Consider the following 27,970-nt stretch of genomic DNA (forward strand, 5'->3'; position numbering starts at 1 on the left):
TATTCTCAGTTGTTAATAATATATTACAGTTTGTTAGACAGACTGCTGTGAAAAACGTTTTATTTATAGATGTTTTTGCTGGCACTCGTGACACTGTGCGCAGTCGCCTCATCGTGAAATTCTGTCGAGCTACTTACCCAACAACGGAGGCCCGTCATATCAACGATATCAGTTGTTTTAGCGAATTCGTCGCGCGCGGTAACTAACAAGAGCGACGAGCTGAAAAGATTTCGTTTTTCCCCCATGTCCATGTCCATAATTTAGGTGTACTTGTGTTCTCTCGGGGAGACCAAATGTTTCTGTAAAAAAAAAATCAAGTGTATTAAACTGTAATTTTGTCTCTGTGCCTCTCTGTTGGTTATTTTGTACTTTCGTATATTTTAATAAAATTACGCGCGCTTTCGAAAGCACAAATACCATCTGCCCTCCCCCCTATTAAGGACAATTCAAGTTCAAAGTGCTGCTGGAAGCTGTGAAGACCGAAAAAGCCTTCGAAAGCAAAAAGAAAACACGTGATTGTTGTTTTTGCCATCTTTGGGTAAGTTTTTGCCGGTATCTGTACAGTTTGAAAAGCACTGCTGCAATTATAACGGACAATCAATTCGGCATCCGTTTTGTGCTGTTTCTGAAATTTAAAGAGAAATTACTAGTTTAATGCGCACAAAAGGCAGACAGTAAAAATAATGAGCTGAGAACAATTATAAAATTATTTACATCCGATTAAAAGAACTCAAAAGAAAATTTAAATTAAAACAGAAATAATTTTTTGGTAGCTTTTAATTTACGCGTAGAATGAAAGTAGTGTAATTATATTAAAAGAAACTAAAAATATTAATTATAGTAAATGCTTACGATTGCTTTATAACAATTAAAATTAAAGTGTGCGTACTTTCATTCAAATAAATGAGTGGTACATATTCAATTCATTAGAATTTTATTACTCAAATATAAAATAAATAAATCTGGGATATTATAATACAATAATCCAGCGATAAGAATAATTGCTCAGGAAGTTAATTGTTCTACTTTTAAATATAGCGCTATTATTGCTATCACAAATTCATATAAATATGTTTATGTGGTTGGAGTGTTTATATCCCAAGTTTGAACAGTTCCTAATCATGCTCACTACAACAGAACTATATCAACTAGTGGCGTGTTACATTAATGGTCCAAGCTTAAAAAAATTGCTGACTTCAGCTTGAAATTTGCGAGACATTGGAACGTGCCAGTTGTCAACATTATGCAAAACAAATTGATTCATATCTGCAATAAGCATAATAAATATTCCCCGGTGACAAATGCAAAAATACGCATTGGTTTCCCACACGAATAGGTAAAATTAAATAGAATTTCTTCCCGTAGACAGTTAATGTGAAACATTACAGACTCTCAACCTCAACCACAAAAAAAAATCCCCAGTTTGGAGATAATTATTTTGCTTGACACGTTACGCTGACTTTAGTTCATTTTATTTTCAAACATGCGACTTTCTAATATTTGAAAAACAATCACGTACTTAGGGATTTCCTGTTTAATGCACTATATTTTGTGGTCGGGATTGCGTTCTGATATTGCCTGATAAGGTTTATAAATTTTATGAATGCCACAATCAAGATTAATGAAGTTTTTCAAATGAATTCGCTAAATTTGCTGATAGGTACTAAATCAGTTTGTCAATGCTTTTGCATCTACGTGCAATTACTGACGTACTCCCTATGAGCAAAATCTTCCAGGGAAAATCATTAACTACTACGGGAGAAAAGAGAATTCCCCTGAAATACAGCTACGCAATTGCAACAAGTAGTTATACTGCTTTAAACTAGACTGATCAACGAGGAAGTACCCTATATACAGATATGTTCACACACTTTTAGTTAAATCAACATGTTGATTAAGAAATTACTTATTAATATCAAAGTATATTTGTTTTTAGTTGCTCAACCCGCCGTCTGTGAAATGTGCAAAGGGTGTAGCAAAAAAGCACGGCGTAAACAAACCAAATGTTAATTAACACAGACTTAAATGAATGATTGCAATTTACGAAGCGATGCACCCACAATAGGCTTAGTAGGAAATATGATAGATTTTCTAATGATGGATGCTACCTGGCGTCTGATAATTTGCATTTTGTGAAAAATAACAAATTGCTGGAATCATTATTATTATTATTGTGCCCCGGGGGAATGAAAAATCGGGAAAAACATGTAACGGCACAAGTTAACATCCCCGCATCACGTGTGCACTATGCAAATGACAGGTGAGTGTCGTTTTTTGAGGCGTAAAAAAGGCGTGGCAGGCGTGGCTGTGGCAGTTCCATCCACAGCTAGATGACGTCAAGCGACTATTGGGTCTTTTTTCACAGCCAATTTGTAAACAAGTTGGCCCAGCTACAGTTACAGTTACGGCCAAGTTGACTCGCATTGAACCTGGCTAATTGAAAATTTCCGATTGCATTTTGATTCAACGACAACAAAAGCAAAGGCGGAAAAGAAAATGAAACTGTTCTGCCTGAGGTGAAAATATTTTAGAAGGCACAACAAGTCACAAGAATTTAAAAGTATTTATTAGTTGAAAATCAAGTTCAAAAATGTATGCAAAAAATATATAAATTAATATTTATGTATTCGAAAAGCCGCATGATAAATAGTGCAAAAAAGAAAAATGTCTTTGTGACGTTCACAAGAAAAATTTGAGGGCGTATCACGTATTCAACGCCCACGCATTGCGTATGGAAAATTTTTTGAATTAAAATTAAATATATACTAAGTAGACATCTAGACAAAATAACTCAACAGCTGAATGAATGCGTACGTAGAGAGTGCGAGAGATTATCTTTTGGAACTGTTCAGCGTTTTGCATAATACATATGTATGTATTATTGTTTTTTTACTTTCTGTCGCAAGCATCACAAATTCGCTTAATAATATTTTTGCACTTATTTCAACAATTTTGTTTGTTTCTGTTGTTACGTATGAATGTAAACAAAGTCTTAACAACACTCGAAACGAATCGTATGATATTATTATTGAATTAAACTGCTTAAAAGTCACGTGTCAACGTTGTACTTTTTAGTTCTCGACATATCTCTTAATTACTATTAAATACAAGTGGTTAAATCTATCTTTAGATACTAATAAAAAACCGCAAACTCTTTGTAGATTATTTCTAAAAAATATATCAAACAATTCTTGAACGTGATGAGATATAGACTGTATATATTCTATATTATTTTTTTGCGCATAGTATCGATGTTATCCATGTGATATAGTATACCGATCTGAGTACAATCAACATATACACTGACGCAACAAAAAACAATGTTCTCCGTGCCAAATTTTGCCCAGAAAATATTCAGATTTCCGAGCAAACACTGTACAACATAATAACTTACCATTTAATATATTTTTTAAATAGAATTTCAGATTTTATTTTCTTTTCATTTACCGCCATAATAAATGTAGCTTAATTGTTGTTAAATAAACATTAGGTGCCATGTTTAATTTGAACAGCTGCAGTAACGTTTGTTTTTATTGTCTTAGAACTAGAAGTTTACATTAATTATACATTTAAGCAACTATTTGAAACGGAAATCGTGCATTGTACTTGATAATATTGGCATTTTGGAAAGGTTAATAGGATATGAAATCGACATCACACGAATGCCAGTTGTCGAGAAGTTGACTGAATTTTTAATTTAAAATGTAAAATCATTAACGTAATTAACCTAAAAATACTAAGTTACTTTGTATCTTTAAAAGAAAGCAAGCTAAAGGCGGCAAAAATTACTCACAATACGTTATGTGGTTTATTTTTACAACTGTTTCGGTTTGGGACTCAAGGAAGTTATCGTTAAGGTTAAGAACTTATAACGGCTCGATCCGATTGCATCTGTTGCGAAACACGTTTTTCGTTTACTTTATTTTCGTGTTGCTTTTGAGCTTAATTTATTAAAAGTTCTGTTTCGATTTAGTGAACAAAATCACGTATTAAATTAATGATATTTGAGGATTTTATTCAAAATACTTTTAAAAGAGGAAGCAATTGAAATAATACAAATAAAACAATGGAAATTAATTTAAACAATGTTTGTTCTCAGCGAAAACAAAGCTTATCACTAAACTACAGCACAACTGTGAAGATTAGGAAATATTAATTAATGTCAAAATTTCCATAAGTAACACGCCAGGTCTACAATAGCTTTATAGCTTAGTCAATAACTAGGTTTCGAAACACGCAATAAGTCAACATTATTATTGTAACAGTTGTGAGTAAAAACAATTACTGCTATCAGACTTATAAAGCGGTGTCAACAACAACAGTGACTGACTATTGCTCATCAAAATAGAATAGAAAAAACCGAAAAATACATTGAAAACAATTACCGGTTCTAGAAAAGAAAACTAAGCTGGTTTCGAAAAAAGTTTCCAAGCGGAAAACGTTATAAAGCTGTCCCGATATTTTACGTTAATTTATTTGCGTATCCCTCTCAGCAGAGTTGTAAAAACAACAGTTTAATTACCGTTCATTGGAACATATTTATTGATTATGTAGATAAGAGTTGTACCAAAGTGCCATCAACAATGATAAAGTGACTACTTATCTATGAGATCGTATGTTGCCATGGTTTTTATTTGTAGTTCTTTTCATAATTCGATTACAAGTGAAGTGCAGAACCCTCGACTGAAGTGTGGCACTTGATTTAATTACAGATCCTTAGCGTGGTCAAAGGGGAAAGCAATAAAATGCATGTGTGTACATAGTCTAGTATAAGGTTTAATGAGTTACTTGGAACAGCCTCAAATCTTATCAGTTCAATTGGCTACTGTTAGCTGTTATCATCGTGCACTCGCCTGTACTTTGTTCGATTGGTAGAGTTTACAACATTTTTCCTGCATTAGGGGCCCAGCATTCGCAACGAGCAACGCGTAAAGGAAAGCGACAACGACAGAAAAACCACCCAAGTGCTCGATCGTATTGTATTCAATTTAATTGAGATCCCAGCCGTTACGGCGGGCCTCTGGACTGGCGTCTTTGATAACCCCTGCGGTGATCTTTTGTTGTCGCGCTGTCGAGGCGACAAGTCCACGATGTTGTCCAATGCCAAGCGATGGCCATGCAAGTCGCCCACTCACCTTTCACAGATAATCGTACGACCGACTGTGTGCCACACTAATCAAATTGTTGCAAATTGATGATAGAGCAGCCATTTGGGGCTCGTCCCTATCTCCGGCAATTGACATCATTTCCTTGCGTCAATCTGTGCTGTGTTCGAATAACAACATATATATAGTATGAGACTTGAGACTTGGACTTGAGTGAATATTCCGTTGAACTCACAGATAATTCTCGAATACAATTTCAAAAATTCCTCAATGTTGAATTAAAACATTCCAAAGTTGTTGTAGGCGAGTTTGACTGTAATTACTTGAGATTATGAAGAAATATTCCAATTTCATTGTTTGTTTAATCGCACGTGTATAACCCTAGAGTCACAGTCTTTGAACTTGAACACTTGCGGTTGCTTGAAAGTTTCTTAAGAATTACAAAGTAGTTAGTAAAGCTCATGGTTGAACGGTTCATGAACGAAAGCCTGATTCAGCATTGATGTCGATCGATAGTCTATCTTAACCACAACTTCAGTTCTTTGTAATTCTCAGCATCCATGACTAAGTGTTTTAACAGTGATTAAAGTTAGTTATATATAAAGTATAGTTAGGTGCATTTGATTAGCAGATAAATAATAGTAATGTATGATGTCATTTAGTATCTCAGTGTTGTACTTGATTTTCTTATCTCAGTTGTCGTAAAGATTTCTTTTTATAAAACAAAAGTGCGCTCAATTGCCTCTAATAAATGCTCGAGGTAGTTGCTTCACTAATACTATTAGATTTTATCAGGCGCTTCATTCAAATATTTAATTTATTTCTTGTTGTGTGTGAATTTAATAAGGAAACTACTTGTTAACGGACGCGTGTGGTATTATTGTTGTATATCCGCATCATTCCATGAGTTTGGGCGTGTATTTCGGTAAATAGAATAATACAACATTTTATATTGCCGGCTGTCAATCAAATAACACTGCAGTCAATAAATAACCGAAAATAAGCGCACCATATCTGAATAATATCTGGGGGGTCATAAAGCGATTTACGGGTATAACACCCATATGAAATATCGCGATAAGCCGCGGGAAAACTAAAACGATAACTCATCGATGCTCGGTGCAATATATATGGCTAAACAATCCTATAAACACTCATATATATGTATGTATACAGCCATTGTATTCATCGTGTGGTATTGAAATATAGATAAGACTAGCGCTGTGTTTAGGTTATGCTGATAAGCGCACTTCTCGATTAGTGAGCGTCGTCTTATATTCTCAAGTGTCTAAATACGCACTTAAGTACTATGCTGGAAAATCAATAGGTTTTAATATTTAAGAACATATGGTCTTGAGATTTGTTTAGGATATTTGACGCCCGAAAATTGTAAAATGAGTTTTATGGCTTAAGTCAGGAAGTGCGCCCAAATAAATAAGTATGTAAATCCACTTGAGATGTGCTTTAGAATATATAATTTCATTTTCAGAAATTTCACTTAAACCGAAGATTGAAATGAAAAAAAATGTATAACTCTTACATGAAATTAACGTCGTGTGTTATATAAAATTTGAAACATATGTTGCTTTATTTATTTAAATTGTTAAATAATAAACACGCCGAAAATTGACTGAGTAATCAACACGTTTAGTGCGAGTGCTTGCCTAGTACAGTTTTAGAAGCGCTTGTTGTCTCGCGTTCGTGTACAGTTTTGGTAGCAGTGCATAAGCTATTGCACGACATGATATTCAAACTGTAGAAAAGCTTGTTTAGAAGCTTTGACTGCAACGAGTGCTTTTGTCCGTTATAAATTGAAGGCGCAATAAACGTGATTTAATTCAAATCAATAAATTTAATAAACAAATGCATTTTATTGTTTTATTTACAGAAACTTAGTCGAACTTGGGATTTAATTGCAATTTAAATCAAAGGTAATTTATTCTTTACTACTATATGAAATCATTGAATACTTTATTGTTATATCGAATTAATTTTTGCGCATAATTTTAAATACATTTTAACAACGGGATTTATATATTTATTTATATTTGGAAAATGAAAAGTTGAGAAACTTTAGAAAGAGATAGACTAGCAAATTAGTGTGTTTACAATGCGGCAATTGTGACAGTTTCTAAAAGTTTTTGGCAGCCAAGCGAATGTCTTGTTATTGTTCTGGTTCTTGCCTCCACACATTCACATTCATTTCGTTTTCATACTCAAGGACGCATCAGCCGATGTTGCACGTAGATACATTGACCTTCAGTCAGGCGAGGGCGTCGTATCGATTTTTAAGCTAAGCCGTAATCCGAAAGCCGACGGCCTAAAGAAAAAGTAAATGCGATTTATCGAGTAAATGGACGCGTGTTACATCGCAAGTTCAAATGTAGGTCAAACCAAATAAAATAATGACAAATCAGCGAAAATCTCATAGTTGCACTTGAACTGTTGGAGAATCGCGTGATTTGTGTGGCAACAACAGCAACTATTGTAGATAAACGGCACTGAAATTGTAGCTCAAATCTTGAAATATATGATGTGTGCTGAGTACAAATATAAATATATCTGCAACTGCATGTGTGTCGATGCGAGAGCGTTTACGTGTGTATGTGTGTGTATGTGATGAGGGGCACGTCTGCCGGCGATTGCTGATTGGCCAAGTGTTTTGGGGCTTGGCTCTTGTGACGTCACACGCACCGCAAACCGAAATACATGCTGAAATGTAAATGTATCTGTGAGATACATTTCGCATGACGTCGCTGGCATTGACGTAGTTCACCGCACCGCTCTGCACCGCTCACACACACACATTCAGCCTAATGAGCTTTTTACGTAACACTTGGCGATGCGGGGGGGCTCTAGAGAGTTTCGCCGTTTGCTCAGCACTAACTGTTCGTCTGTGCTCCGTAATTAGTATACACACACAATGCTAAGAGTGCACCATTGCGTGCTCTGGTCATGCCCCATAGGTACATACCACCAGATACAGATACAGCTACGGATACATAAAAACAGAAACAGCTATACTCTACACACTTGGTATGCTAGCATGCTTTTAGGCGCTCTGCGCGCCTGATCCAACCGTGAAGCGTGCCAAATGTTTGGTTGTATTTCAGTCCCAGCTTGCTGCGGTTTTAACAGATGTAGATACAAGATACAACGCGTACTCACTTTCACTGCGCATGCATTAACTACGTCATACTTAAAAGCGAGCCAGTTAAACACTTTGTTAAAGTTGTACAGTGAAACTTCAGTTTAATGAACTCAGATATGGAAAAGAATAGATCTTTAAAAGGAAATTAATGTTTTATTGGTCAATCTAAGAAAATGGGTTTATGGTTATACATCGGCAAAATAAATTTTGAAATTAACATAGTAATTTAAAGTAGTAGAGATTCTTAGGATTTGAAAATAATACTGTATACCAATAATAGAAATCGCAATGAATAATATTTTATTATTTATTTATTTTCTTGAAATTTGTATTCAACTAAATTTGATTACCTAAATTGAAATAAAATGTTATCTTTACAAAAATTGGTTAAATTGTGAAAACAAATATTCAGATTTTAGTAGTTTATAATTTATTACTGTAAAGAACCATTATAGAATGCCTACTTGCATTTCCATACACAACGATTATCTACCTATGGTAAATAGATAACATTTTTTTATATAATCGAAAGTTTGTTTAATAGTTTTTGTTTTGCTGCTATTTGTTTGTGTGATATGCGTGCATAATGAGCTCATTTCCTAAGCCACAGTTGACGCGTACAGTCGTAACATTTGTTTATAGCATTGTCATGTTTATTCATTTGCCTATTATACCCTGTAAAGGTTTGGAAAGTCATGGGCTAGATACAGATAAGAATACTTGCAGTAAACAAATTTATTTTTATTAGAAAGTATTTTATTGTCATTAATTATTAACAAAAAAAAATATTTTTTAACAGTTTTTCATTTATGAAAAGCATATCTCATAGTCGCTATTGGCCATCCAACTAGTTGTTGACTATGTGGAACAAGAATTTCAATAAATTTACACAGACTGACACTCATATGTGCTTGCTCAAATACTCAACGAATTGTGCCTCCATGCACTCATTGACTGAGTACCTCATTTTCATTATGGAATATACATATGTTATGTTAGGTTTTCTCGTATATCAGGAAGACAAACGTGATGCATTGAATACATGCATCGATGCATAAGAAAAACACAAACAGATATTTCCCCCAGATACTGAGTAGACAAGAATGAATGCGTCTTTATCGTAAAGTACATAAAAGAAAATTCTCATTCTCTCATCGGACTCGTGCATTTTTCGTATCGAATGCAAACAATGTAAATAGCTTGCTGGAGTTGTGCTGTGTACACGTTTTTGTATATGGAAATGCATATATTTACACTGTCCCCACATGTGTGTATGCATCTATAGATATATCTATCTATAATGCATCTAGATTATGGGCAATTTTAATCATTTAGCTTTCTTTGCTTCGCACTGAATCTGGAGCATTGAAATGAAATACATAACAAATGTCAGCGGGGAAAATTAATTTGCGTAATTAAATCTGTAAATATATTTAACAGGTTCTTTGTGTAAGCGAATCGAACAAAGAATTTCTGGAAATATATTGTAAATAAAATAGTGTATTAACCCTGAAATGACATTTGTAAATGGGACATTGATTGTTAAACATTTAATAAACTTACTCTTTATAACCCAAAGTTTTATAATATATTTTTAACTTAATAATGAATATTTCCTTTAAATTTCTAACTAAAAATAATTACTCAACTTTTGAAGAATAAATTATACTTGATATTAATGTAACACGCTCCAATAATTTGTTTGAATACTAATAAGATAAAATGGTCTCATCACTTCAATTGAGAACTTTATTCGAAAACTTTCCAGCTGCCATTCATTATTTATGAATAAATTATACATGCCTTTAAGTAAAGTTTTAACACTCCAATAACTCTATACATAGTTAAAGGGTTCTTAATTGGTCAACATTTTAGCAATTGATTTATGCAGCTCGAATTGCTCCCAGTTAGTTTTGCATTCTGTATGTTTTTGGGTAAATGCAGAATTTATATGGTTGTGTATATGCAAGAACTTTACAATCAGGCATACATTTACATGCATTGTAACGCAATTGAGGTCACATGGAAGTGAGCAGAAGTGAGGATCGTTAGCCTTCTGCATGTTCGTGCTCGCAAAAGCGGCGAAGTCGTCGCTCGCCTTGAAACTCAAAGTGAATGCAACTGCAGACTGCACTTAACAACAACAACAACAACAACAACAACAACAGGAACAACAACAAGAACAACAACTGTCTGTTGCTGATGCAAAATAAGAAAGCGAAAAGAAAACGAAGAACAAAAATCAAAGGCGCTTACAATTCCAGTTTGTTGCAAGTCAATAGCCTCAGTGGCCACCCCACCGCTTGGTGGACCAGCGAGAGAGCGGCACAAAGAGAGCGCGACACACACACACAGCAAAGAAGAGAGAGAGCAAAGAGAGCGAGCGAACGTCTGAGTGAGAGTCCATTATCCAGTGTAGAGCCCGGCGTTGCTGGTTTTATGATTTGGCGCGTCATTTGCGAGCCAACAGTCGCTGCGTGCGGTTAAAAAATAAGAGATATACAGATACGTTTTTTTCGTTTCAAACGTCTGAGATACATTCATCGAGTGTCTGTCAGTCTGTGTGTAGAACATTGCGTGTGAGCTGCGTGTGTGTCTTGGCCAAGGGACAAACGAAGTGCAGTTAATAGTAGACAGCAACATGTTTGCCAAGCATCGCGCATGCGCCTAAAAGTATACTCGACATTTGCGACGTGGGTGGGCAACGCATTTAAAGGACAAACGTCTGTTCGGGCACGGCCAAAGGACATTCGAACTTCTCGCCTATTATTCAACAATCTTGGCAATTGCGAAACCCAAAAAAAAAAAGAAATAATCGCAAACAAAACGACGTGCTTCACAAATTAAACAAACTGAAACAAAAGCAAACGCATTGAATACCAAACATATCCACAAGTGACATAATACACATCAAAAAGAAAAGACGAGCTTTCAAATTGTGTTTAAGCAATCAATTAGTGCGTCTCGCAGCTATAAACTACAATCTATATCTCGTGAAACAAATACATATATCTGACAATATGTCAACGGCATCCTATAGCAATTCCAGCGGCGATGAGGCCAATAAAAAGGCCGAGGCCCAGAACGAGGAGAGCTCCCACCTGCTGGAGACGAACGAGACAAACGGTGCCAAATATGGCTCCCGGCAAGCGGTAAAAATAGTCAAAGCTAATGCCACTGAAAGTGCCAATGCCAGTCCGCAAGTAATGAGCCATATCGCATATATTTACCAAACTTTTTGCTAACTGGTGCTGGTACTAAAACCCCATATTAACATAATTTAAGTAACTCTCCCCTTTTCGAAATGTATTTGCCGACTTTGTCTATGTTTGACCTTGACAAAGAAAGAACGAAAAAACAAACTGGAGTTGTCTAATTAGCGTTATGCGAAGTGAATTTCTGTCCAGTTAGCTTGCCGGAAATATCATAAATATTTACTCAGTATGCTATCTCAGAAAGGGGAAAGCTAATAATGCTATCATAGAAGTCAGAGTAGAGAGAACTACAGTCGATCTGAAAAATAAATTTTGTACTGAAAAATCTTCCAAAAAACAACTCAATTTACCAACAATTACGTCAAAACAGATTCGAATTCTTCCCATAAGGAAATACCTCTATATTTGAGCATATGAAGTTCATGTGTTCGGAAACGCGCCCAACCATAATCCGCATTACGGATGTGATTCAAAGCGAACGCATAAAACAAAAACAAAAATATTCAACAGTCATTTCATTGAATGCATTGTCCGGAACATGTTTGAAATAATTAAATTACATTTAGGTTTTTTTTACTTTCGTGTATAGCTGTTGCTCTCTTATTTTTGTAAATTAAGCAAACAAAATATTATTATTTTCACTGCTACTGACTCACGTGCTTGTGATCTATACGCCCCCTCATTGGGGACCAGCTCTAGCGATAAGGCCGCTTATCATATCGGTGCTTTCTGCAGAAAAGCATTTGAAAGTAGTTTCGTTTTGTTATTAATGAATGATTTTTGTTTATCATGTCTGCGGCATCTTGCGACCTTGTCCAACTTAAAAAACACACAAGCGAAGAAAAAATTAAAAACCATAAAAATTGATCGAAAATAGAAAGTTTTTTCGTATACTTGTACCCCTATCCAATTAACTGATAAGCCCTCAAAAAAAAAAAAAAAAAAATCAAAAATATAGATATGAAAAAATGCTGACATACTCGTATATGTCGAACGAAACCACAAAGACTTAGAGCAAATATGGTTAACAAATTGACGTTAATGATATTCAGCAACATTATGAGCATTAGGCAAAGTTTCCCATATAATGATCATTGATTAGTGGATATTGTTATCTAATAATTATTTAAATTGTAGCTTAAGTTTTGAAATGAATATATTTATTTGTCACTCTGATTGAAATGATTCAATTGATTGAGCACCAAATGAAGCGACAATTGCGACACTCGCGCTGTCTAAGTATAGCACAAACTTGGGTATACATAAAGATTTACTAGCTGAGCATAAATAAATAATATATATAGTATATGCATTTCATTTCAACTGATCTAATAATAGCATAAAGTATTTTTAAACTATTTCCTAAAACATTGCGGGTATTTTTCTTATATGGGATATTTCTTAATTAAGAAATAAACTTGTTCTGAATATCCAGAAAATACGCGAGGAATTTTTATTGGATAAAAATTCACATGTGTAAACGTGTTATGCATTTGCATCATAAAATTTTATGTTCATTACTAATTTATTCAGGTAGCCGGGAATTTTACAGCTAACGAGCATTTAAATTAAATTCAGTTGAAAACTCAGGAAATAATCTTCTTTGGGGAATAAAAATGCAGTTAAGTTTTATTCTGCGTATTCCCTTAGGTGACATTGAAACGAACTTGAGACACAAGGACTAAGCTATGGCAATGACATTCGGCTATCATGTTGACCCGGCTCGAAGCGAGAGAGAGAATACTTAGGCGTAGTTGCGTAGGAGCCAACAACAACAAGTTATTGGGCCGGTTAACTGCCAACGTTAATCTAAATATAGTTGAGAGCACTCTGACCACATAAGCCAACACAGCATAGCAAAATATCGATTTCAGACCCCGACTTTGGTTAACAGCCGCGTCGGAGGTGTGTCCCCAGTCACGTTAAGAGCAACAGCAACAACAACAACAATAACAAGAACAGCGAAAGCTAATGCAACTGTAGCAGGCGCGTGGGCGCGTCTCTTTGCGGTTGCAACTCTCGGCCAGCATTTGCCATATGCGGAAATGAATATTGCGTTCCACACTGACGTGGGCTGTGATTGGATGTATAGTGTACGAGCATGTGGATGTATTATATTTATGGGATTGCAGCAGAGATTAAACCACATACTTTTAGTGGGCGGCAAATACGATAAAGTAAATGGCTAAAGGAAACGACAACTAGCAGAGAGGAGCAAAGTAAACTAGACGTTTAACGATGATGACTGCAGACTATGAAAATATGAAATGTGTACTATGAAAATGGATTGTCATTAAATTAAATATTATCTTAAATCTTAAATAAACAATTATCAGTCCTTCACTCAACAAGTTACTTATTTAAAATGGTCAACAGCGTATACTTAATTTAGTAATACGAAAAATCGCAGAAATAATTGAAATCATGTTGAGCTTTCATGCCTATATTTACATAATCAACTTTTCAATCAACCATTACATGCAAATTTCAATTTAAAACTGCAACTCAGGTAGCAGTCATAAATATAATCTACGTATACTTAATTTTACTAGGTCGCATTAGAGGCAATAAAAAGAATTAGGTAAAGCTTTTGCCGGAGCTTTCATTGACTACAAGTCCATTGACGTTTGATACTGAATTATCGTTTATTAATTGGCAGAATTATGGCCAGGTACACACAGATAATACCCTCAGTATTTGGCATATCGATTGGGCACGCGATAACATATGTAGTACCTTTCATCGATAGCAATGTAATTTATGGCCAGGAAGCGTGCCAGGGCCAAGGCTGGCAAATGTTTAATTGGCAGCGCTTCAGCACACCCATATCGTATATGTAATATATATTAATAAGTTCGCAATAATATAATGCAAACCCATTCATTTTGAGGGCGTTCTATTTATTCGAAGTTTAGTTTTGTTTAGTTCAGCAGCGCAAGCAAGTGGCAAATGTTGCCTTTATTTAAATTATTCGTGGATTCGCTAAGGATATACAAAGCACCCAAATTAATGTTAAGGTAACAGCAGAATACTTAAAGAGTGTTAACAGTCGGAAATTTAATTGATATGATGCGTTTAGAGTTCAGATCTTAAAGGTCCGTTAACAGCCAAAGATCTCAAGTTAATCTTAAGTTGATAACACAACAATTCCAGAGTGTTAAGAGTGGTTTTCTTAAAATATTAATGATATCCTATATTGTGTTAAGAGTTTGGTTTTTCGTATTCTCGATCATCATAATGTAATAACAAATTATTTGTTAGAATAAAAATGAATCGGTGTGTTCATAGTTCAGTTCTGCTTTTTCTTAATGAGCTTGCCACTTAATTTATTTAACAAAGTAACATTGTTCAAGTTTAGTTAACAGGGAATAACATAATATATACAGAGTATTAATAATGTTATGTTAAGAGTTCACGATCATATATAGTTCGGTTCTGTTTTTCTCAATCATTTACCCCTTAACAAAGTGCCACTGTTAAACAGCTTGAACAGCCACTTAAGTAGTGTTAACAGTACTGTAAGATTAAGTGGTTCTCTAATAATCTAGCACTTTCGTTCAAGTTATATACTTAGTTAGTTTGCCCCCTTGATAAAGAAAGATTAGACTATCTACACATCCATAAATATATTCTCCAATTGAAAGTAATCTTTCAGCATTCCAATGCCCAATATTTTGTGCACTTGTTGCTAATTATGGTTTAATAGCCTCAAAATTAACTCTCGCAGTCGGAAATCAAACTGCTGCACCCAGCGAATTGAGGAAATCACTACTTGTTATTTATCTGGAAGAGCTATCAGCAAGTAGGTAATACCTCTGAATGTTCGCACGTTCCTTTTGCGTGTTATCAGTAAGCCGGGGTCTTATATACCACGAGCCTGTCCTTCTGTTTACTTCTCAACATTTTGACAGCTGGGGGTAGTGTGGAAAATTTGTCTCAAACAACTTGGCGAAAAAAAAAGTCGGGCTAACACTATCGCAGCGTCATAAAGCTTCTAATCGCCGGGTGAGGGGCATAATCATGAGGCTTATTGCCCAACGGCGATTCGATTGATTTGATAATACATCGCCATCAACAGAGTCAGGTAGTTAGTCAGGCACTCCAACCGTGTTCACACACCAAATACTATAATAGTTACACACTTGAAGTCACCATTGGTTAACGTATATTTTGTGCTTCGTTATTATTCGTTCGACAGGATCAGGAGAATCTATTGGGCAACATGGTGCACACGTCCACGGAGAACAAGTCGAGAACACTGCCACAATATGTGGCAGCCTTGGCAGCAGCTGGTGGCGCCTTTGCCGCTGGTACTTTGCTCGGCTGGACATCGCCCTCAGAGAAGGAGATCACCGATGGAGATGCCTATAGCTTTGATGTTAACGATGAGCAATTTTCGTGGGTTGGCGCCTTCATGACTCTGGGTGCTGCCGTTGTCTGCATTCCAATTGGTTTCCTCATCAATTTCATTGGACGCAAGTGGACCATGCTGTTGCTCGTCCTGCCCTTCGTTCTGGGCTGGGCGCTGTTGATCTGGGCTCAGAATGTGGTCATGATGTACATTGCACGTTTCATTTTGGGTATCGCTGGCGGTGCCTTTTGTGTTACGGCTCCCATGTACACCGGTGAAATCTCGCAGAAGGATATTCGCGGCACGCTGGGAAGCTTCTTCCAGTTGATGATCACTATAGGCATTCTGTTTGTGTACGGTGTTGGCTCTGGTCTTAACGTGTTCTGGATGAGCATCGTTTGTGGCTTGCTGCCCATCATCTTTGGCATCATTTTCTTCTTCATGCCGGAGTCGCCCACCTATTTGGTAAGTAACTCAACAGCTCTTGAAGTTTGAGTGATAAACTAATAAATAATATTTTCTGTATAGGTTTCAAAGAATCGCTCGGAGGCTGCCATCAAGTCCATTCAATGGCTGCGTGGCAAAGAGTATGACTACGCCCCAGAGATGGAGGAACTGCATCAGATTGACCGTGAGATTCGTGAGCAGGAAGTTAATATTTGGGCTGCCCTGACCCGTCCAGTGACCATCAAGGCCATGAGCATCAGCTTGGGTCTCATGTTCTTCCAGCAAGTGAGCGGCATCAACGCTGTCATTTTCTACTCCGCTGGCATCTTTACGGTAGGCATTCCATCAAAATCAATAATGGCTTTCGGTGTTTAATTTAGTTTTATTCATTTACAGGCAGCAAAGACTGGCATCAATGAGAGTATGTCGACCATTTTGATTGGTGTGATGCAGGTGGTGGCCACTTTTGTCTCCACCCTGGTTGTGGACAAGCTGGGACGTCGCATTCTGCTGCTCGCCTCGGGCATTGTGATGGCTCTTTCCACCACTGCCATCGGTGTGTACTTCTTTTTGAAGGACCAGGATGAGGCTCAAGTGGAGAATCTTGGCTGGTTGCCAGTGACCAGCTTGTGCGTCTTCATTATCATGTTCTCCATTGGCTTCGGCCCGGTACCATGGCTGATGATGGGTGAACTATTTGCCACCGATATCAAGGGATTCGCTGGCTCCATTGCAGGCACTACCAATTGGGTGCTGGCCTTCATCATCACGAAGACATTCAAGAATCTTACCGATGGATTGGGCACAGGCGGCACCTTCTGGCTGTTCGCTGGCCTCACCGTTGTCGGCATCGTCTTTGTCTTCTTCATTGTACCCGAGACGAAGGGCAAGAGTCTGAACGAGATTCAGCAGGAGCTCGCCGGCAATCGCAGTGTAGTGGAGCAATCGAATGGCGTGCAGAGCAAAAAGTGAACGAGCTTTGCTTTCAGTTAAATGATTTTTACATTTTACGTTATGTTAAGTGCAGGTAAAGTTCCGTTTTCAATATGAGCACAGCAAAGCAGACAGATAGACAGAATGGAAGAGAATGAAGGGAATGGGAGAGTTTGCAAGAATGAAGACTGAAGGTCAAGTGCATAATAGACAGATATATATAATATATGTATATGTTAGGGCTCTGTTAAGTTACTGTTAACGCACTGTTAGCTCAACCACACACACAACACAACACACACACACACATTTTAACCGCCATTGTGTTTTATTTTATTTCCGTTTCTTGCTAACTTCACGCGGCCATACAAAAGACAATAGAATTATAACAGTAAGTGCTATATATATACACACACATACATACTAACACGTACTATAATATATGCATACTCAAATCTGAAAATTGGAACAATCCTTTTTAAATGGTATTTATAGCAAATATTCAAATGCTTTGTGTGTATTTATATAGATCAAAATGAATTACTGTCGGTTCAATAACTGTCTGTTGTGCGTAATTCGAAACATTCAGTTTTTTTAATATATAAATTGTATTTACATTAAGCATTTTAGCGTCTGTTTTATTTGTAAGCCATGCATATTTATTGTCGAAACGATTTTTATAATTTTTAATGGAACAAACAAACAAAAAATTAAACATATTCAATCACACAATCGCTGTTTACTCGCATCACACAACAGCTCAAAAGTTACATGCGTTATATCATTGTTACAATAATCTGCATCCAATTTTTTTAAAATATCAACGTAAATTCTATCTAAAAAATCAAATGTATGTAACATATATGTACATCACACGCGATGCAGTTAAATATGTAGTGAGAAAAATATATTAATATATGTATGTTGTAAATAAACTTGAAAACAAATCTTTTATTACCATTGTCTTTTGGGTAACATTAAAATTGATCTCCAAAGGTTTTATTTGCGTCCTCAAGTTTCTCTACATCGTCGGTTATCATCTTATCTTCACACTCTTCAAAGACGTCTTCTTCATCATCTTGATTGGTCGTTTGCTTATTTTCTGAATTCTCATTCGGTACTCCATCGATGACCAGCGGCTTCCGTTTGTGAAGCGTAACCAATGAAAGAGTATTTAATGACGCCTCTAGCCGCTCCATGCGCTCAATCAAACTGGCCACACGCCTATTATAATCTTCAAGCTGATTCGTTTGCTGGCTGCAATTCATTGTGAAGCCGCTTAGAAAACAAAATTGAATATGAATTTGGTATTATATAATTTTGAAACAACCTGAGGAACACTTTTAACAACTCACTAACAATATTAGTTGAGTGTTATATTGATATACTTAACAGAGCTAACATGATCGAAAACATTATTCAAGTGAGGTAAGTTTTGAAAAATACGCTAAAAACTCAATTGAATGAAATAGAATAGAGAACTGTGTTTTTGTGTTCAAATTTTATTTGTATAAAGGTAATAAATATTTTGTATTTTAAAAATATATTCCATATAATTTTTATACTAATTTAAATACATAGTATATTTTATATTTACAATAACATGTATTTTCTTATTTGTATTATATAACGAGTTCTAATAAATTATTTAATTATATTCAAATAAATTTTTATATAATCTTAGAAAGCAATCAACATTCTTAATTAGTGTAAACAAAAATCTCAATATTAATTTTAACGACCTAGACTTAATTGTCCGTTTTGTATCTTACGATCCGCAACAGTCCATGCTCAGCTCCGACAGCTACCCAGTTCGTTGCTGAACTATTCCAGTTCCAACGCACCGAATTAGATCGAATCATATTTCGCATACTAAAACTGGGCTCTCGCTTCGGGTCTTGGTAACTGGAAGCCTTGTCCCTTTCCACTCCACATCTGATTGGTCTAAGCAGAAGACCATAATCTCTTTGAAATACTTCCGGGCTCACGTGCTTTGGCTCCACATCATCACCCAGAAAGTTCGCCTCGCAGGCGATGAAAGGATTTTTCTTTTTTCGTTTTCTTAAAGCAGAGTCCGATGAAAACTCATTAGCTTGGATAAAAGCAAGATCTCCGTTGTCCGAGATCGATGCGACCATATTTTGATCATAGTTGAAATGCATATCGCGAATGGTGTTCATCATCACATCCAGAGTCTTTTGACGAGAGATAATCATCTCCAAAGGATTTATGGAAATCAAACGGGGAAATTCTAAGCACAATGAAATTATTATTAGAAATTTTGACAGTTTGGATGAACGATAGAAACACTTACGAGCTCTCGTCAACTGAGAGCAGCCAATGATTAAGGAACTCCACAAGGGAGACCAGATCATGCTGCCCAGAAACAAGTTGATAATCATATCCCCAAGTATTGCTAAGGGATGAGACCAATTGGCAATGTCATAGACGCAGTATTTACGCACAGCGGTGCCAACAGCCAGCCACCGTGCGCCTTTTGTATCATAATGCAGTTCCAAGTCTAAAGAGGGTTACAAAAAAAATTGATGAATAAGCCAATAGTAAATAACAATCTTATTATTATTTATACTTACTTTGTATGCTGCGTTCGCCGAAATAAAAGTAGTGTGCTGGCAGTAAGTGCCGTTGGTTATTCTGCTCAATGCAATTGAGACCGTCCACATCGTCCATATTCCAGAAGGCAACGTTTCCGCTAGCATATCCAGTCACCAGCAGCTTGTGGCCAGATGCCTACAAATTAAAGAAAATTATGTCAATAGTTTGACAAAGCTTTAAACATAATTTGACATACTTGAGACCAGGATATTACGCTACAAGGATCCCGCACAGGATTATTTATATCAAGGCTTAATGTGATGCCTGGCTCCAATACAATTACTGGACTTTCATCCTGACGAACAGTCTTACTCTTAGTCAACAGCAACGGCAGCGCATAAATGACCACACCTGCTGAACTGCCTACGGCTAAAAGACCCAATCGATTAGTGGACTCATCGTAACCACCACTTGGCATAAATTCGAAGCTGTTTACTGTTTCCTGAACACGTATGCCATAGTGCAGACGAATTTGCAGAGGCCATTCTTTCCGTTTGTCACTCGCAGCCACTTTGCACTCCATCAACAACAGCAGATCATCCTGCTGTTTGTCCTTAAACTGTCGCGTAAAGCTAAGCATCTTTGGACGCTGAGAGCACAACAAATATTGCGTTTCAACGGACGGGGGCAAGGGAACCCAGGCGAGCTTTTTAATAGGCTTGCCCAAATGACACACAAATTCATCTGCAATGAGAAATATAATTAATTAAATGAAGTGTTCATTAAGTGCTTCAATATTACACTTGCCTTCCTTATTAAAAGCCTCCAAGGGCGCTAGTCGCAGCCAGTCATGAACCTTATGGCCGTAGGCATAGCGCATTGATGACGACTCCCTGGAGGGCAGCAGTTTGATGGCCTCGGCATGAGACAGTTGTTCATAATAGGGCAATAAACTGGCATACAGCGGATTGTTGGAATAGTTTTTGGCAATGCTAATTAAAGAAAGATCAATTAATTGATAAAAACATAATTTTTAGAATAATTGATTATTTGACTTACAAATATTTCCATCGCACAGCTAAATCGCCTTCCGACTTCAGGATATTATGATCAGCTGTAATATTTATTATATTTTATGTAAATTCATTTAATTTGCGTAGATTATTTGACTCACAAATGCGTGAGGAATTTGCAGCTAATCCAACGTCGCGGGATTTCTTGCCTTTTACGTAATCTTCCCCTTTTGAATTAGCTTGATCATCTTCCTCATTGGAGTCTACACCTTCAGACTCATATTCTTCCGATGATTCCTTATCGACGTTCATATCGTAATCCGAGGAATCGTTTTCAAAATCAGCTCCCTTCTGTCGCTTTTGCTCATCTCCCAGTTGCGCTGCCATTTTCTGCAGCTTTGTTTCAGCTCTGATTATAAATAATTGTGATTATTCACTTAATTTCAAAGAATTATAAAATATAATTATTTGCTATGACTTACTTGATGGTTGACTTGCGCTTTGCGCGACCCGCGTTACTGAATACCGGAGTGCTCTCATCAGCTGTTGTTGTATCCGTGGCAGCTTCTGGTTCCATTTTTACCTGACGAATTTGGCAATGGCGCATATGGGTGGTGATGAACGTTGTGGCGTAGAAATTATTGCAGATATCGCATTGAACACGTTGATGTACGGCGCCACAGCCCTCCAGATGCAACAACATGCCCAGACCAGAAGCCAACGTTCGACCACAGAGGCGACAAGTTAGCCGACGTCCACTCTTGGCATAGCTCATCATCGGAGCCAGCATAAGACTCCGCGTGACGTACTGTAAAATAGAATTACATTCATTTGTATATTCGCACAAATATCAACAACAAATTATTACTCACATATGGCTTAGCGTCAATGGGCCAACCAACGCCATAGTGTTCGGAGAGATGAGTCTTCCATTGGTCCTTCTCACAACGCACAAAGCACAGTCCACACTGTACTGGTCCCTCACCACGACCATCCTCTCGTAGATCTTCGTCGGTCTCCAGCTGCTCACGGTTGCGTATGAGAAAGAGGCGTAAATTTATGTCCACTGATTTTGGCCAGTAATCTGGACCTTCGAATTTGAACGTTAGCCCTTCGGCATAATTTTCTCTTATTCCCTCAGTCTTTGGAGTTTGGTCAAGCGCTGAAATGTCAAACAACTTTGGCCTACGACCTCTTTTCTTAGGTGCACATTCCGGTGTGGAGTTGACTGTCGTAACTGAAAGAATAGCTGTGCAATCCGATTCCACGTTTTCCGAATCTGTAGAAACTGCAGGTGTAGCGATGTTTGAACGACGATTTCGCTTCGTTGTCTCTGCTTTAATGGGTGTGGAGGACACAATATCCGGCTTGGATTCTGTGTGACCCTCAGTTGTAGCTTCTGCTGCAACTGTTTTGCTTTTTACGGCCACGTCCGGTAGGAGTTGGAAACTCAGCGTTCGTGGACACTGGAGTGACTCTTGCTGGGCGTCCTCTGCGTGCTCGCTTTGCCAGTGGCACATCTTCTACTTCAGCTTTTGTTGCATCTTCCGTGGAATCCGTCGACTTTCTAACATCTTGACTCTGCCGCTTGCGCTTTTTTGTGGCAGGCGCTGCAGCTTCTATTGCTTCAGTCTTATTTTGTACACATTCCATTTGGCTAGACTCTGGCACTTTTGATCGCTGACGGCGTCTGTTTTTCGCGACTGCTGGCTCGACAACTAGGGTCTCAGCTAGCTCTGATTGCTTCTCACCTGAAGTGCTTGGTTTTTCCTCTTCAAGCTTTTCTTTTTCCTTAGACTTTCGGCTTACTTTCCGCTTGCTTTTTTCTGGTTCTGAGATTACTTCTGGTGGTTCGCTTGCTTTGGGCTCTTCCGTATCGTTTTTTATCAAGTCTGCCTTCAGATTTTTCTGCTTCTGGGATTTGTTGAACCTGATTGTCTACTTCCAGAGTTTGATCGTGTTTCTTCTCTGTTTTCTTCTGCTTTCTCTTGTTATTCTGTTTTGCAACAACTTTTAGCTTAGGCTTATTTGGCTCTGAGATTGTTTGAAGTTCGTTAAGCTCTGGGATTGCTTGCGGCACTTCTTTATCTATCTGCTTAGGGACTTGTTCCTCTGAAATTGGTTGAGATTGATCAACGGGCTGTGTGATTGTTTCTATCGCTTCATTATTCAATTGATCTTTAACAGATTTCTTAGATTTCCGCTTGGTCGGCTTTGGTTCTTTTTTATGCTTATTCTCGTCGATCGGCTCTGTAATTGCTTCTATTGAATCGAGAACTGCTTCAACTTCTGCCTTAGCAATCTCATGTGTATCCTTCAGTTTTTTCTTGTTGACTGGATGGTTTCGTTTTGCTGTAAGCCCTCTGTCCTCTATTGGTTCTTGAATTACTTCAATCTCTTCCTTGTCAATGGGTTCAGAAATTGCTGTAGCTTCCGAGTTATTCATCTCCTCTGAATCTTTGTGGTTTTGCTCGTCAAATACTTTTTGTTTGATCTCATCATTTTGCTCTATGCTTGTTTCATCCTTGTCCTTTTCAATGTGCTCTGTTATAATTTCAATCGTATCTCTATTAAGCTGATCTGTGGTCTTTTGTCTCTCCTCCTCTTCGATCTGTTCTGATATTGATTCAACATTTTCGCTATCAAGGTGCTCAGAGGTTTGGCTCACCTTCTTGTCGATCTGCTCTGGGATTTCTTCAGCCTTTTCCTTGTCAATCTGCTCGGGGATTGCCTCAAGCTGCTTCTCGGCTGGTGCCGGGTCAGTCCTTGGTCTCTTGGCCACCGATTCGCACTCTGGCTGCGGATCCTCCTCCGTCTCATCGTAATCGGGCGTGGCATCGTCACTAATATCCGTTCCAGTATGCCTTAAACTCGACACACTTTTACTGGTGCCAGCTTCTACATCGAAACCATGAAACATGATATTCTCATCATCGCTCGTACTTGATGTTCGATGCGCTCCATTCGTTTTATTTTCCACTAGCAAAGCTCTCTTTCGCGGATGCAACGCTTCTGTCTTTGATGGCACAACCTTGGATGCTCTTTTCGCATTCAACACGGGTCTTGTTTTCAACAGCTTCTTTCTGGGCGCTTTGGCCGGCTCCTCAGACTTGGTCTCCTTGTTATCCTTACTCTCTTTATTTAGAGGCACAACATTTTCGGCTGCCAAGTGTTTCAACAAATTTTGAATACCCTTGGCTTCCGTTGGCGCTTTTTCGACGCTCGCTGAATTTACGGCTTCTTGACGAAATGGCAACTGCGGTTCTCCCTGAGGCTGTGGTTCCTCTTGGGAAAGCACCTCCATAAGAGACAAGGATGATGTTGGGTTTTCCTCGCTTTTGTTGACATCAGTGTTGTTTAACTTTTGCTTAGACCTTGTCATTTTGGGTGGATGATATAGCTGCGATAGATTCTTTTCCCTGTTGACATTTAAAGGCGTTTCTTCAGTCGTTTGAACAGAATTATTAAGCTCCTTCTTTGGTGAGATCAGCGTTGTATTCGGTTCCTTTTCCTCTGCTTTTTCTAAACATTCTGCATTTGTTTCCTCTGCACCTTCATTACTTTCCATGGTTGAATTTAAATTAACTTGATTTATTTCGTTATTTGCCAATTTTTCGTTAGGCTCAACAACTTCTTCGTTTTTTCTGGTTTCAGAAGTTGGTTCAATATTAATTTCGGTGTTTTCTACTCTTTGGTCCTCTACAACTTCTGTAATTTTCTTCTCATTAACTTTAACTACATTATTTACAATTACTTCGCTTTCATTAGCTTTTTCAATATTATTTTTAACAATTACTTCGCTTTCATTAGCATTTTGAATATTAGTTTTTCTTTTCTTATGCGCAATTTCTTCATTTTCTTCTTCGAATATGTTGTTATTATGTTTTCCTACACTTTTTACCTCCTCCTCCATTTTCTCGGAAAAATTAACATTAATCTCCATCTCTGTTCCGTCGGCTGCAGCAGTCTCCTCCTCATCCTTTTTTACAGCTTGTTTAATATTGGTATTTTTTGCAACACTAGCTTTTTTATTACGCTGCACCAAATTTATTTTGCCCTTTTTGGATCTAAAAGGCAGCCGCGTATTTGTTGGTTTTTCCTCTTTATTCTCAACTGGAGTTGTTGGCATTTCCTCCACCTTCTTGGGCTCCTCTTGAGGCGTTGTTACCACCTCTGTTGAAGTAGTTGACAAACTGCTCTGGCTTTCTAAGACTGTGGTATCTGTCTCCATAATTGGCTCTGCAATCAACAGACTTGTTTGCAGTTTAATTGCATTTGGACTAATGCACAATACATTCGGTTCATTATCATTCACATTCATTGTTGCATGCAGAATATCCATGTCATCCATTTGCAAAATCTTGCCAATCGGCAGTTCATCCTCGGCATTGCATGCCTCAGAAATCGTGGCAGAAGAGGATGAAAGAACAGGAGAACTAGGTGCGGGAATCGTTTCAAGAATTGATGCAGAAGTTGATGGAAATGTGGGTGTTGAACTTGGTTCAGGAGTTGAAGCAGGCGTTGGTATAAATGGTGACTTCAGAGCTTTTACAAACGATGGTTCTGGAGTTGCTGAAGAAGTGGGAGTTTCGCAACCCATAAACAAAGCATTCATGCTCATCTCCTCGGCTGATAGATCCATGTAGTTGATGGAGTTGCTTGCCTTTAGCTGTGCAATAAAATCCACGGCGGAGAGTGATGGTGATGGCATAGGTGGTGGATCTAATAAGGGCTTGTCTTTCCTCTTAGCTGGAGTTTCTTCAACGACTGGTGATATCATCGATGTCTGCAGCTCTAAGGGTGGAGGGATGTCTTGAATAATGCTTGAAATTGGAGCTGCATCTGATGAAGGTTGCGCATTTAACGAAGGCCTAGCCCTCCTCTTATCTTTAGTTTCTTCGACGACTGGCGATATCAGCGACGTCTGTTGCTCTATCGCTGCAGGGATGTCTTGTAGAATGCTTGGAGGAGTTGGAGGTGCATCTGCTTTGGGCTTGGCAACTGGATGTTGTTCCGCCTGTTTGCTAATCTGCTTGGCCAATTGAGAGATTTGCTCACGCGACATTTTCAGCTTATGGGCATTTAAGATGACCTTCTTGGCACCCGAGCCAGGCAATTGCAAAATGCGCGGCGCACTCTTGACACTATCCGATTCCGGGGCATTCACGACCTTTGGCGGCAGCGCAATAGGCGCTCCTTTGGACAGTCGCAGATCATTGAGATCGATTTTTTCGTTGGGCGCTAACACCTTGTTCTCCAGCACAATCAATGGCTTCGAAGTTGGAACTGGCGGAGAAACTGGCTGTTGTTGCTTAGGCTGTGGTGTGGATGGCGATGGTGATAACGATGTCATTGGTTGAGATGTGGTTGGTGTTGGCTGTTGACGTGCCTGTCGACTGACACCGCACATTGCCCGATGCTTGGGCAATTGATTAACCAAGTTGAGCAGCAGCTTAGGACGCGCTGTCACATCCGCTTTTGCGATAGGCGAAGTAAAACTCCTTGCTGCGTTCGTGTTAACTTCCGGAGTTGCTGGTGTCGTTGTCGTGGTTGTTGTTGTGTTTGCTTCATGATTTTTAGTCATCTTATTAAGTATTTTATTTTTAATCATCGCTTTTATCTGCAACGATTGTTCGTCCACAGCAACTAAATTCGACGTTTGCTTCTTTCTAGTAGGCAAAACAGCTAAAATCATATAAAAATTGTTAATTTTTTTAATTTTTAAAATATATAATTTTTAGAAATCTACTAAATTAAATTAAATAGAGGCAATTAAAAAACTAACATTTTTAAGTAGCGCAAATAATTTGTTTTCATAAATTGCAACCTAACCTCTACTGTGAATTGAACTCTAGACCACTGTTTTGTCGTAACATCATACCCCGCACATTATCATACTACACCATCGAAAGAGGCCACAACATCGTGTCGAGGGTGACTCTTGTAACTATTACACGATACTGGAGTCCAAAAAAAAAATATAATACGCCATATAAAGTCATTTAGCGTATTATTAAATATTAATTTTTACTGTCATTTTTTTTTTATACAAAAATAATTTTAAAAAAAGTGTTTTTTCAAATCATTAAGAATAATAAATGAATAATATGAAATTTAAAAATAAATATTTTATACACAGATCCCATATAAAATCTTATGTAATTTAAAAAATAAATTCCTACGCTTTAAAACTTTCCAATAAACAAAAAAAAGTTTCGCACATATTTAAGAACGATGATGTCAAAATCAAACCCAGGGTGAGTTTATTCTTAACCATCAAAAATGTGTGCGGACTCAACGAGCACCGCCACAAACTATTTCCTAAATTCGATTGCCAAAATAGCAACATAAATACATATTTTTTTAAGTAAATTTTTTAGAAAATTTCAAGAATTGTTTTTAAATGCAATTACAAAACTAATAATTTATTAAAATTACCAGGTGGGCGATCACGTTGCTTTTGCTTTTGTATTGAGGATGCTGTCGCCGTCGCTGTTGGTGTTGTAGCAGAGGCAGCGGCAGTGACGGAAGCAGAGCTTGGCGACGGCGACAACGTTGTTGTTGCTGATGCAATTTTCTTTACCGCTGACAAATTTTGCTGTTTGCTCAATGCTTCTGCCAGCTTTCTGTCTAAGCCAGCCTGTTTTAATTTTGTGAAATCCAATGGAATTTTATTGATAATTCTTTTAGGCTGTGTCGAAGGCGACGCCTGCGTTGACGACGACGGCGACTGCGAGGGCATCGCAATATTGTTGCTGTTGTCTTTTGGTTGGTCGTTTCTAGCGTGGTTTGAATTGACCACTCCGTGCGGTACTTTAAAACTATCTTTATCCATTTCAATTGGTTGGTTCAACTGGTAGTCAGCAACAATTACGCAGCAAAATGTTAATAATTTTCACAATTTACATGCGTACTTAAGTATTTCTTTCTATTTTCTTAACGACACTTTTTCAATCACAACGAAATTTTAAAATTGTACACTTTTTGAAAACCACTTGTTTTTCTCATACACGCTTATTTTGTGATAATCAAGAGTTTTAAATTTTTTAACCATTTTTTTGTACGAAATACAAATGACTGAAGCATGTGCAGCTCGATAGGTCGATGCCTCGATTGATTGTCTATCGATTGATTGTTGATTATCAAGTACTCAGAGCAACACTGGCAAGCGATTATTATGCATAAATGCCGGTTTTAAA

The 27,970-nt window shown here is 37.6% G+C and overlaps 2 protein-coding genes across 4 annotated transcripts; one reads left to right on the forward strand and one right to left on the reverse strand.

Annotated features, from left to right (window-relative positions):
- The first annotated feature begins 176 nt into the window (after positions 1-176).
- LOC132788361 (facilitated trehalose transporter Tret1) lies at positions 177-18,156 on the forward strand. Of its 3 annotated transcripts, XM_060795729.1 has the most exons (5): positions 177-538; positions 6,994-7,036; positions 15,670-16,287; positions 16,351-16,602; positions 16,666-18,156. In XM_060795729.1, the coding sequence occupies exons 3-5, from the start codon at positions 15,694-15,696 to the stop codon at positions 17,239-17,241; spliced, it is 1,422 nt and encodes a 473-aa protein (XP_060651712.1). In that variant the 5' UTR covers positions 177-538; positions 6,994-7,036; positions 15,670-15,693; the 3' UTR covers positions 17,242-18,156. The 3 variants fall into 3 exon arrangements, with proteins under 3 accessions (XP_060651712.1, XP_060651710.1, XP_060651711.1); XM_060795727.1 differs by lacking the exons at positions 177-538; positions 6,994-7,036 and adding an exon at positions 10,718-11,459; XM_060795728.1 differs by lacking the exons at positions 177-538; positions 6,994-7,036 and adding an exon at positions 10,718-11,408.
- Positions 17,922-27,868, reverse strand: LOC132788205 (uncharacterized). Its single transcript, XM_060795536.1, has 12 exons — positions 27,210-27,868; positions 22,567-26,456; positions 21,644-22,294; positions 21,254-21,579; positions 20,933-21,180; positions 20,818-20,872; positions 20,566-20,750; positions 20,015-20,502; positions 19,797-19,953; positions 19,517-19,723; positions 18,161-19,453; positions 17,922-18,038 (listed from the first exon to the last, which is right to left on the reverse strand). Exons 1-11 carry the CDS (start codon positions 27,604-27,606, stop codon positions 18,951-18,953), a joined length of 7,107 nt encoding a protein of 2,368 aa, XP_060651519.1. The 5' UTR covers positions 27,607-27,868; the 3' UTR covers positions 17,922-18,038; positions 18,161-18,950.
- Positions 27,869-27,970: the final 102 nt, after the last annotated feature.

This window comes from Drosophila nasuta, chromosome 3 (assembly GCF_023558535.2).
Source record: "Drosophila nasuta strain 15112-1781.00 chromosome 3, ASM2355853v1, whole genome shotgun sequence".
NCBI lineage: Eukaryota > Metazoa > Arthropoda > Insecta > Diptera > Drosophilidae > Drosophila > Drosophila nasuta.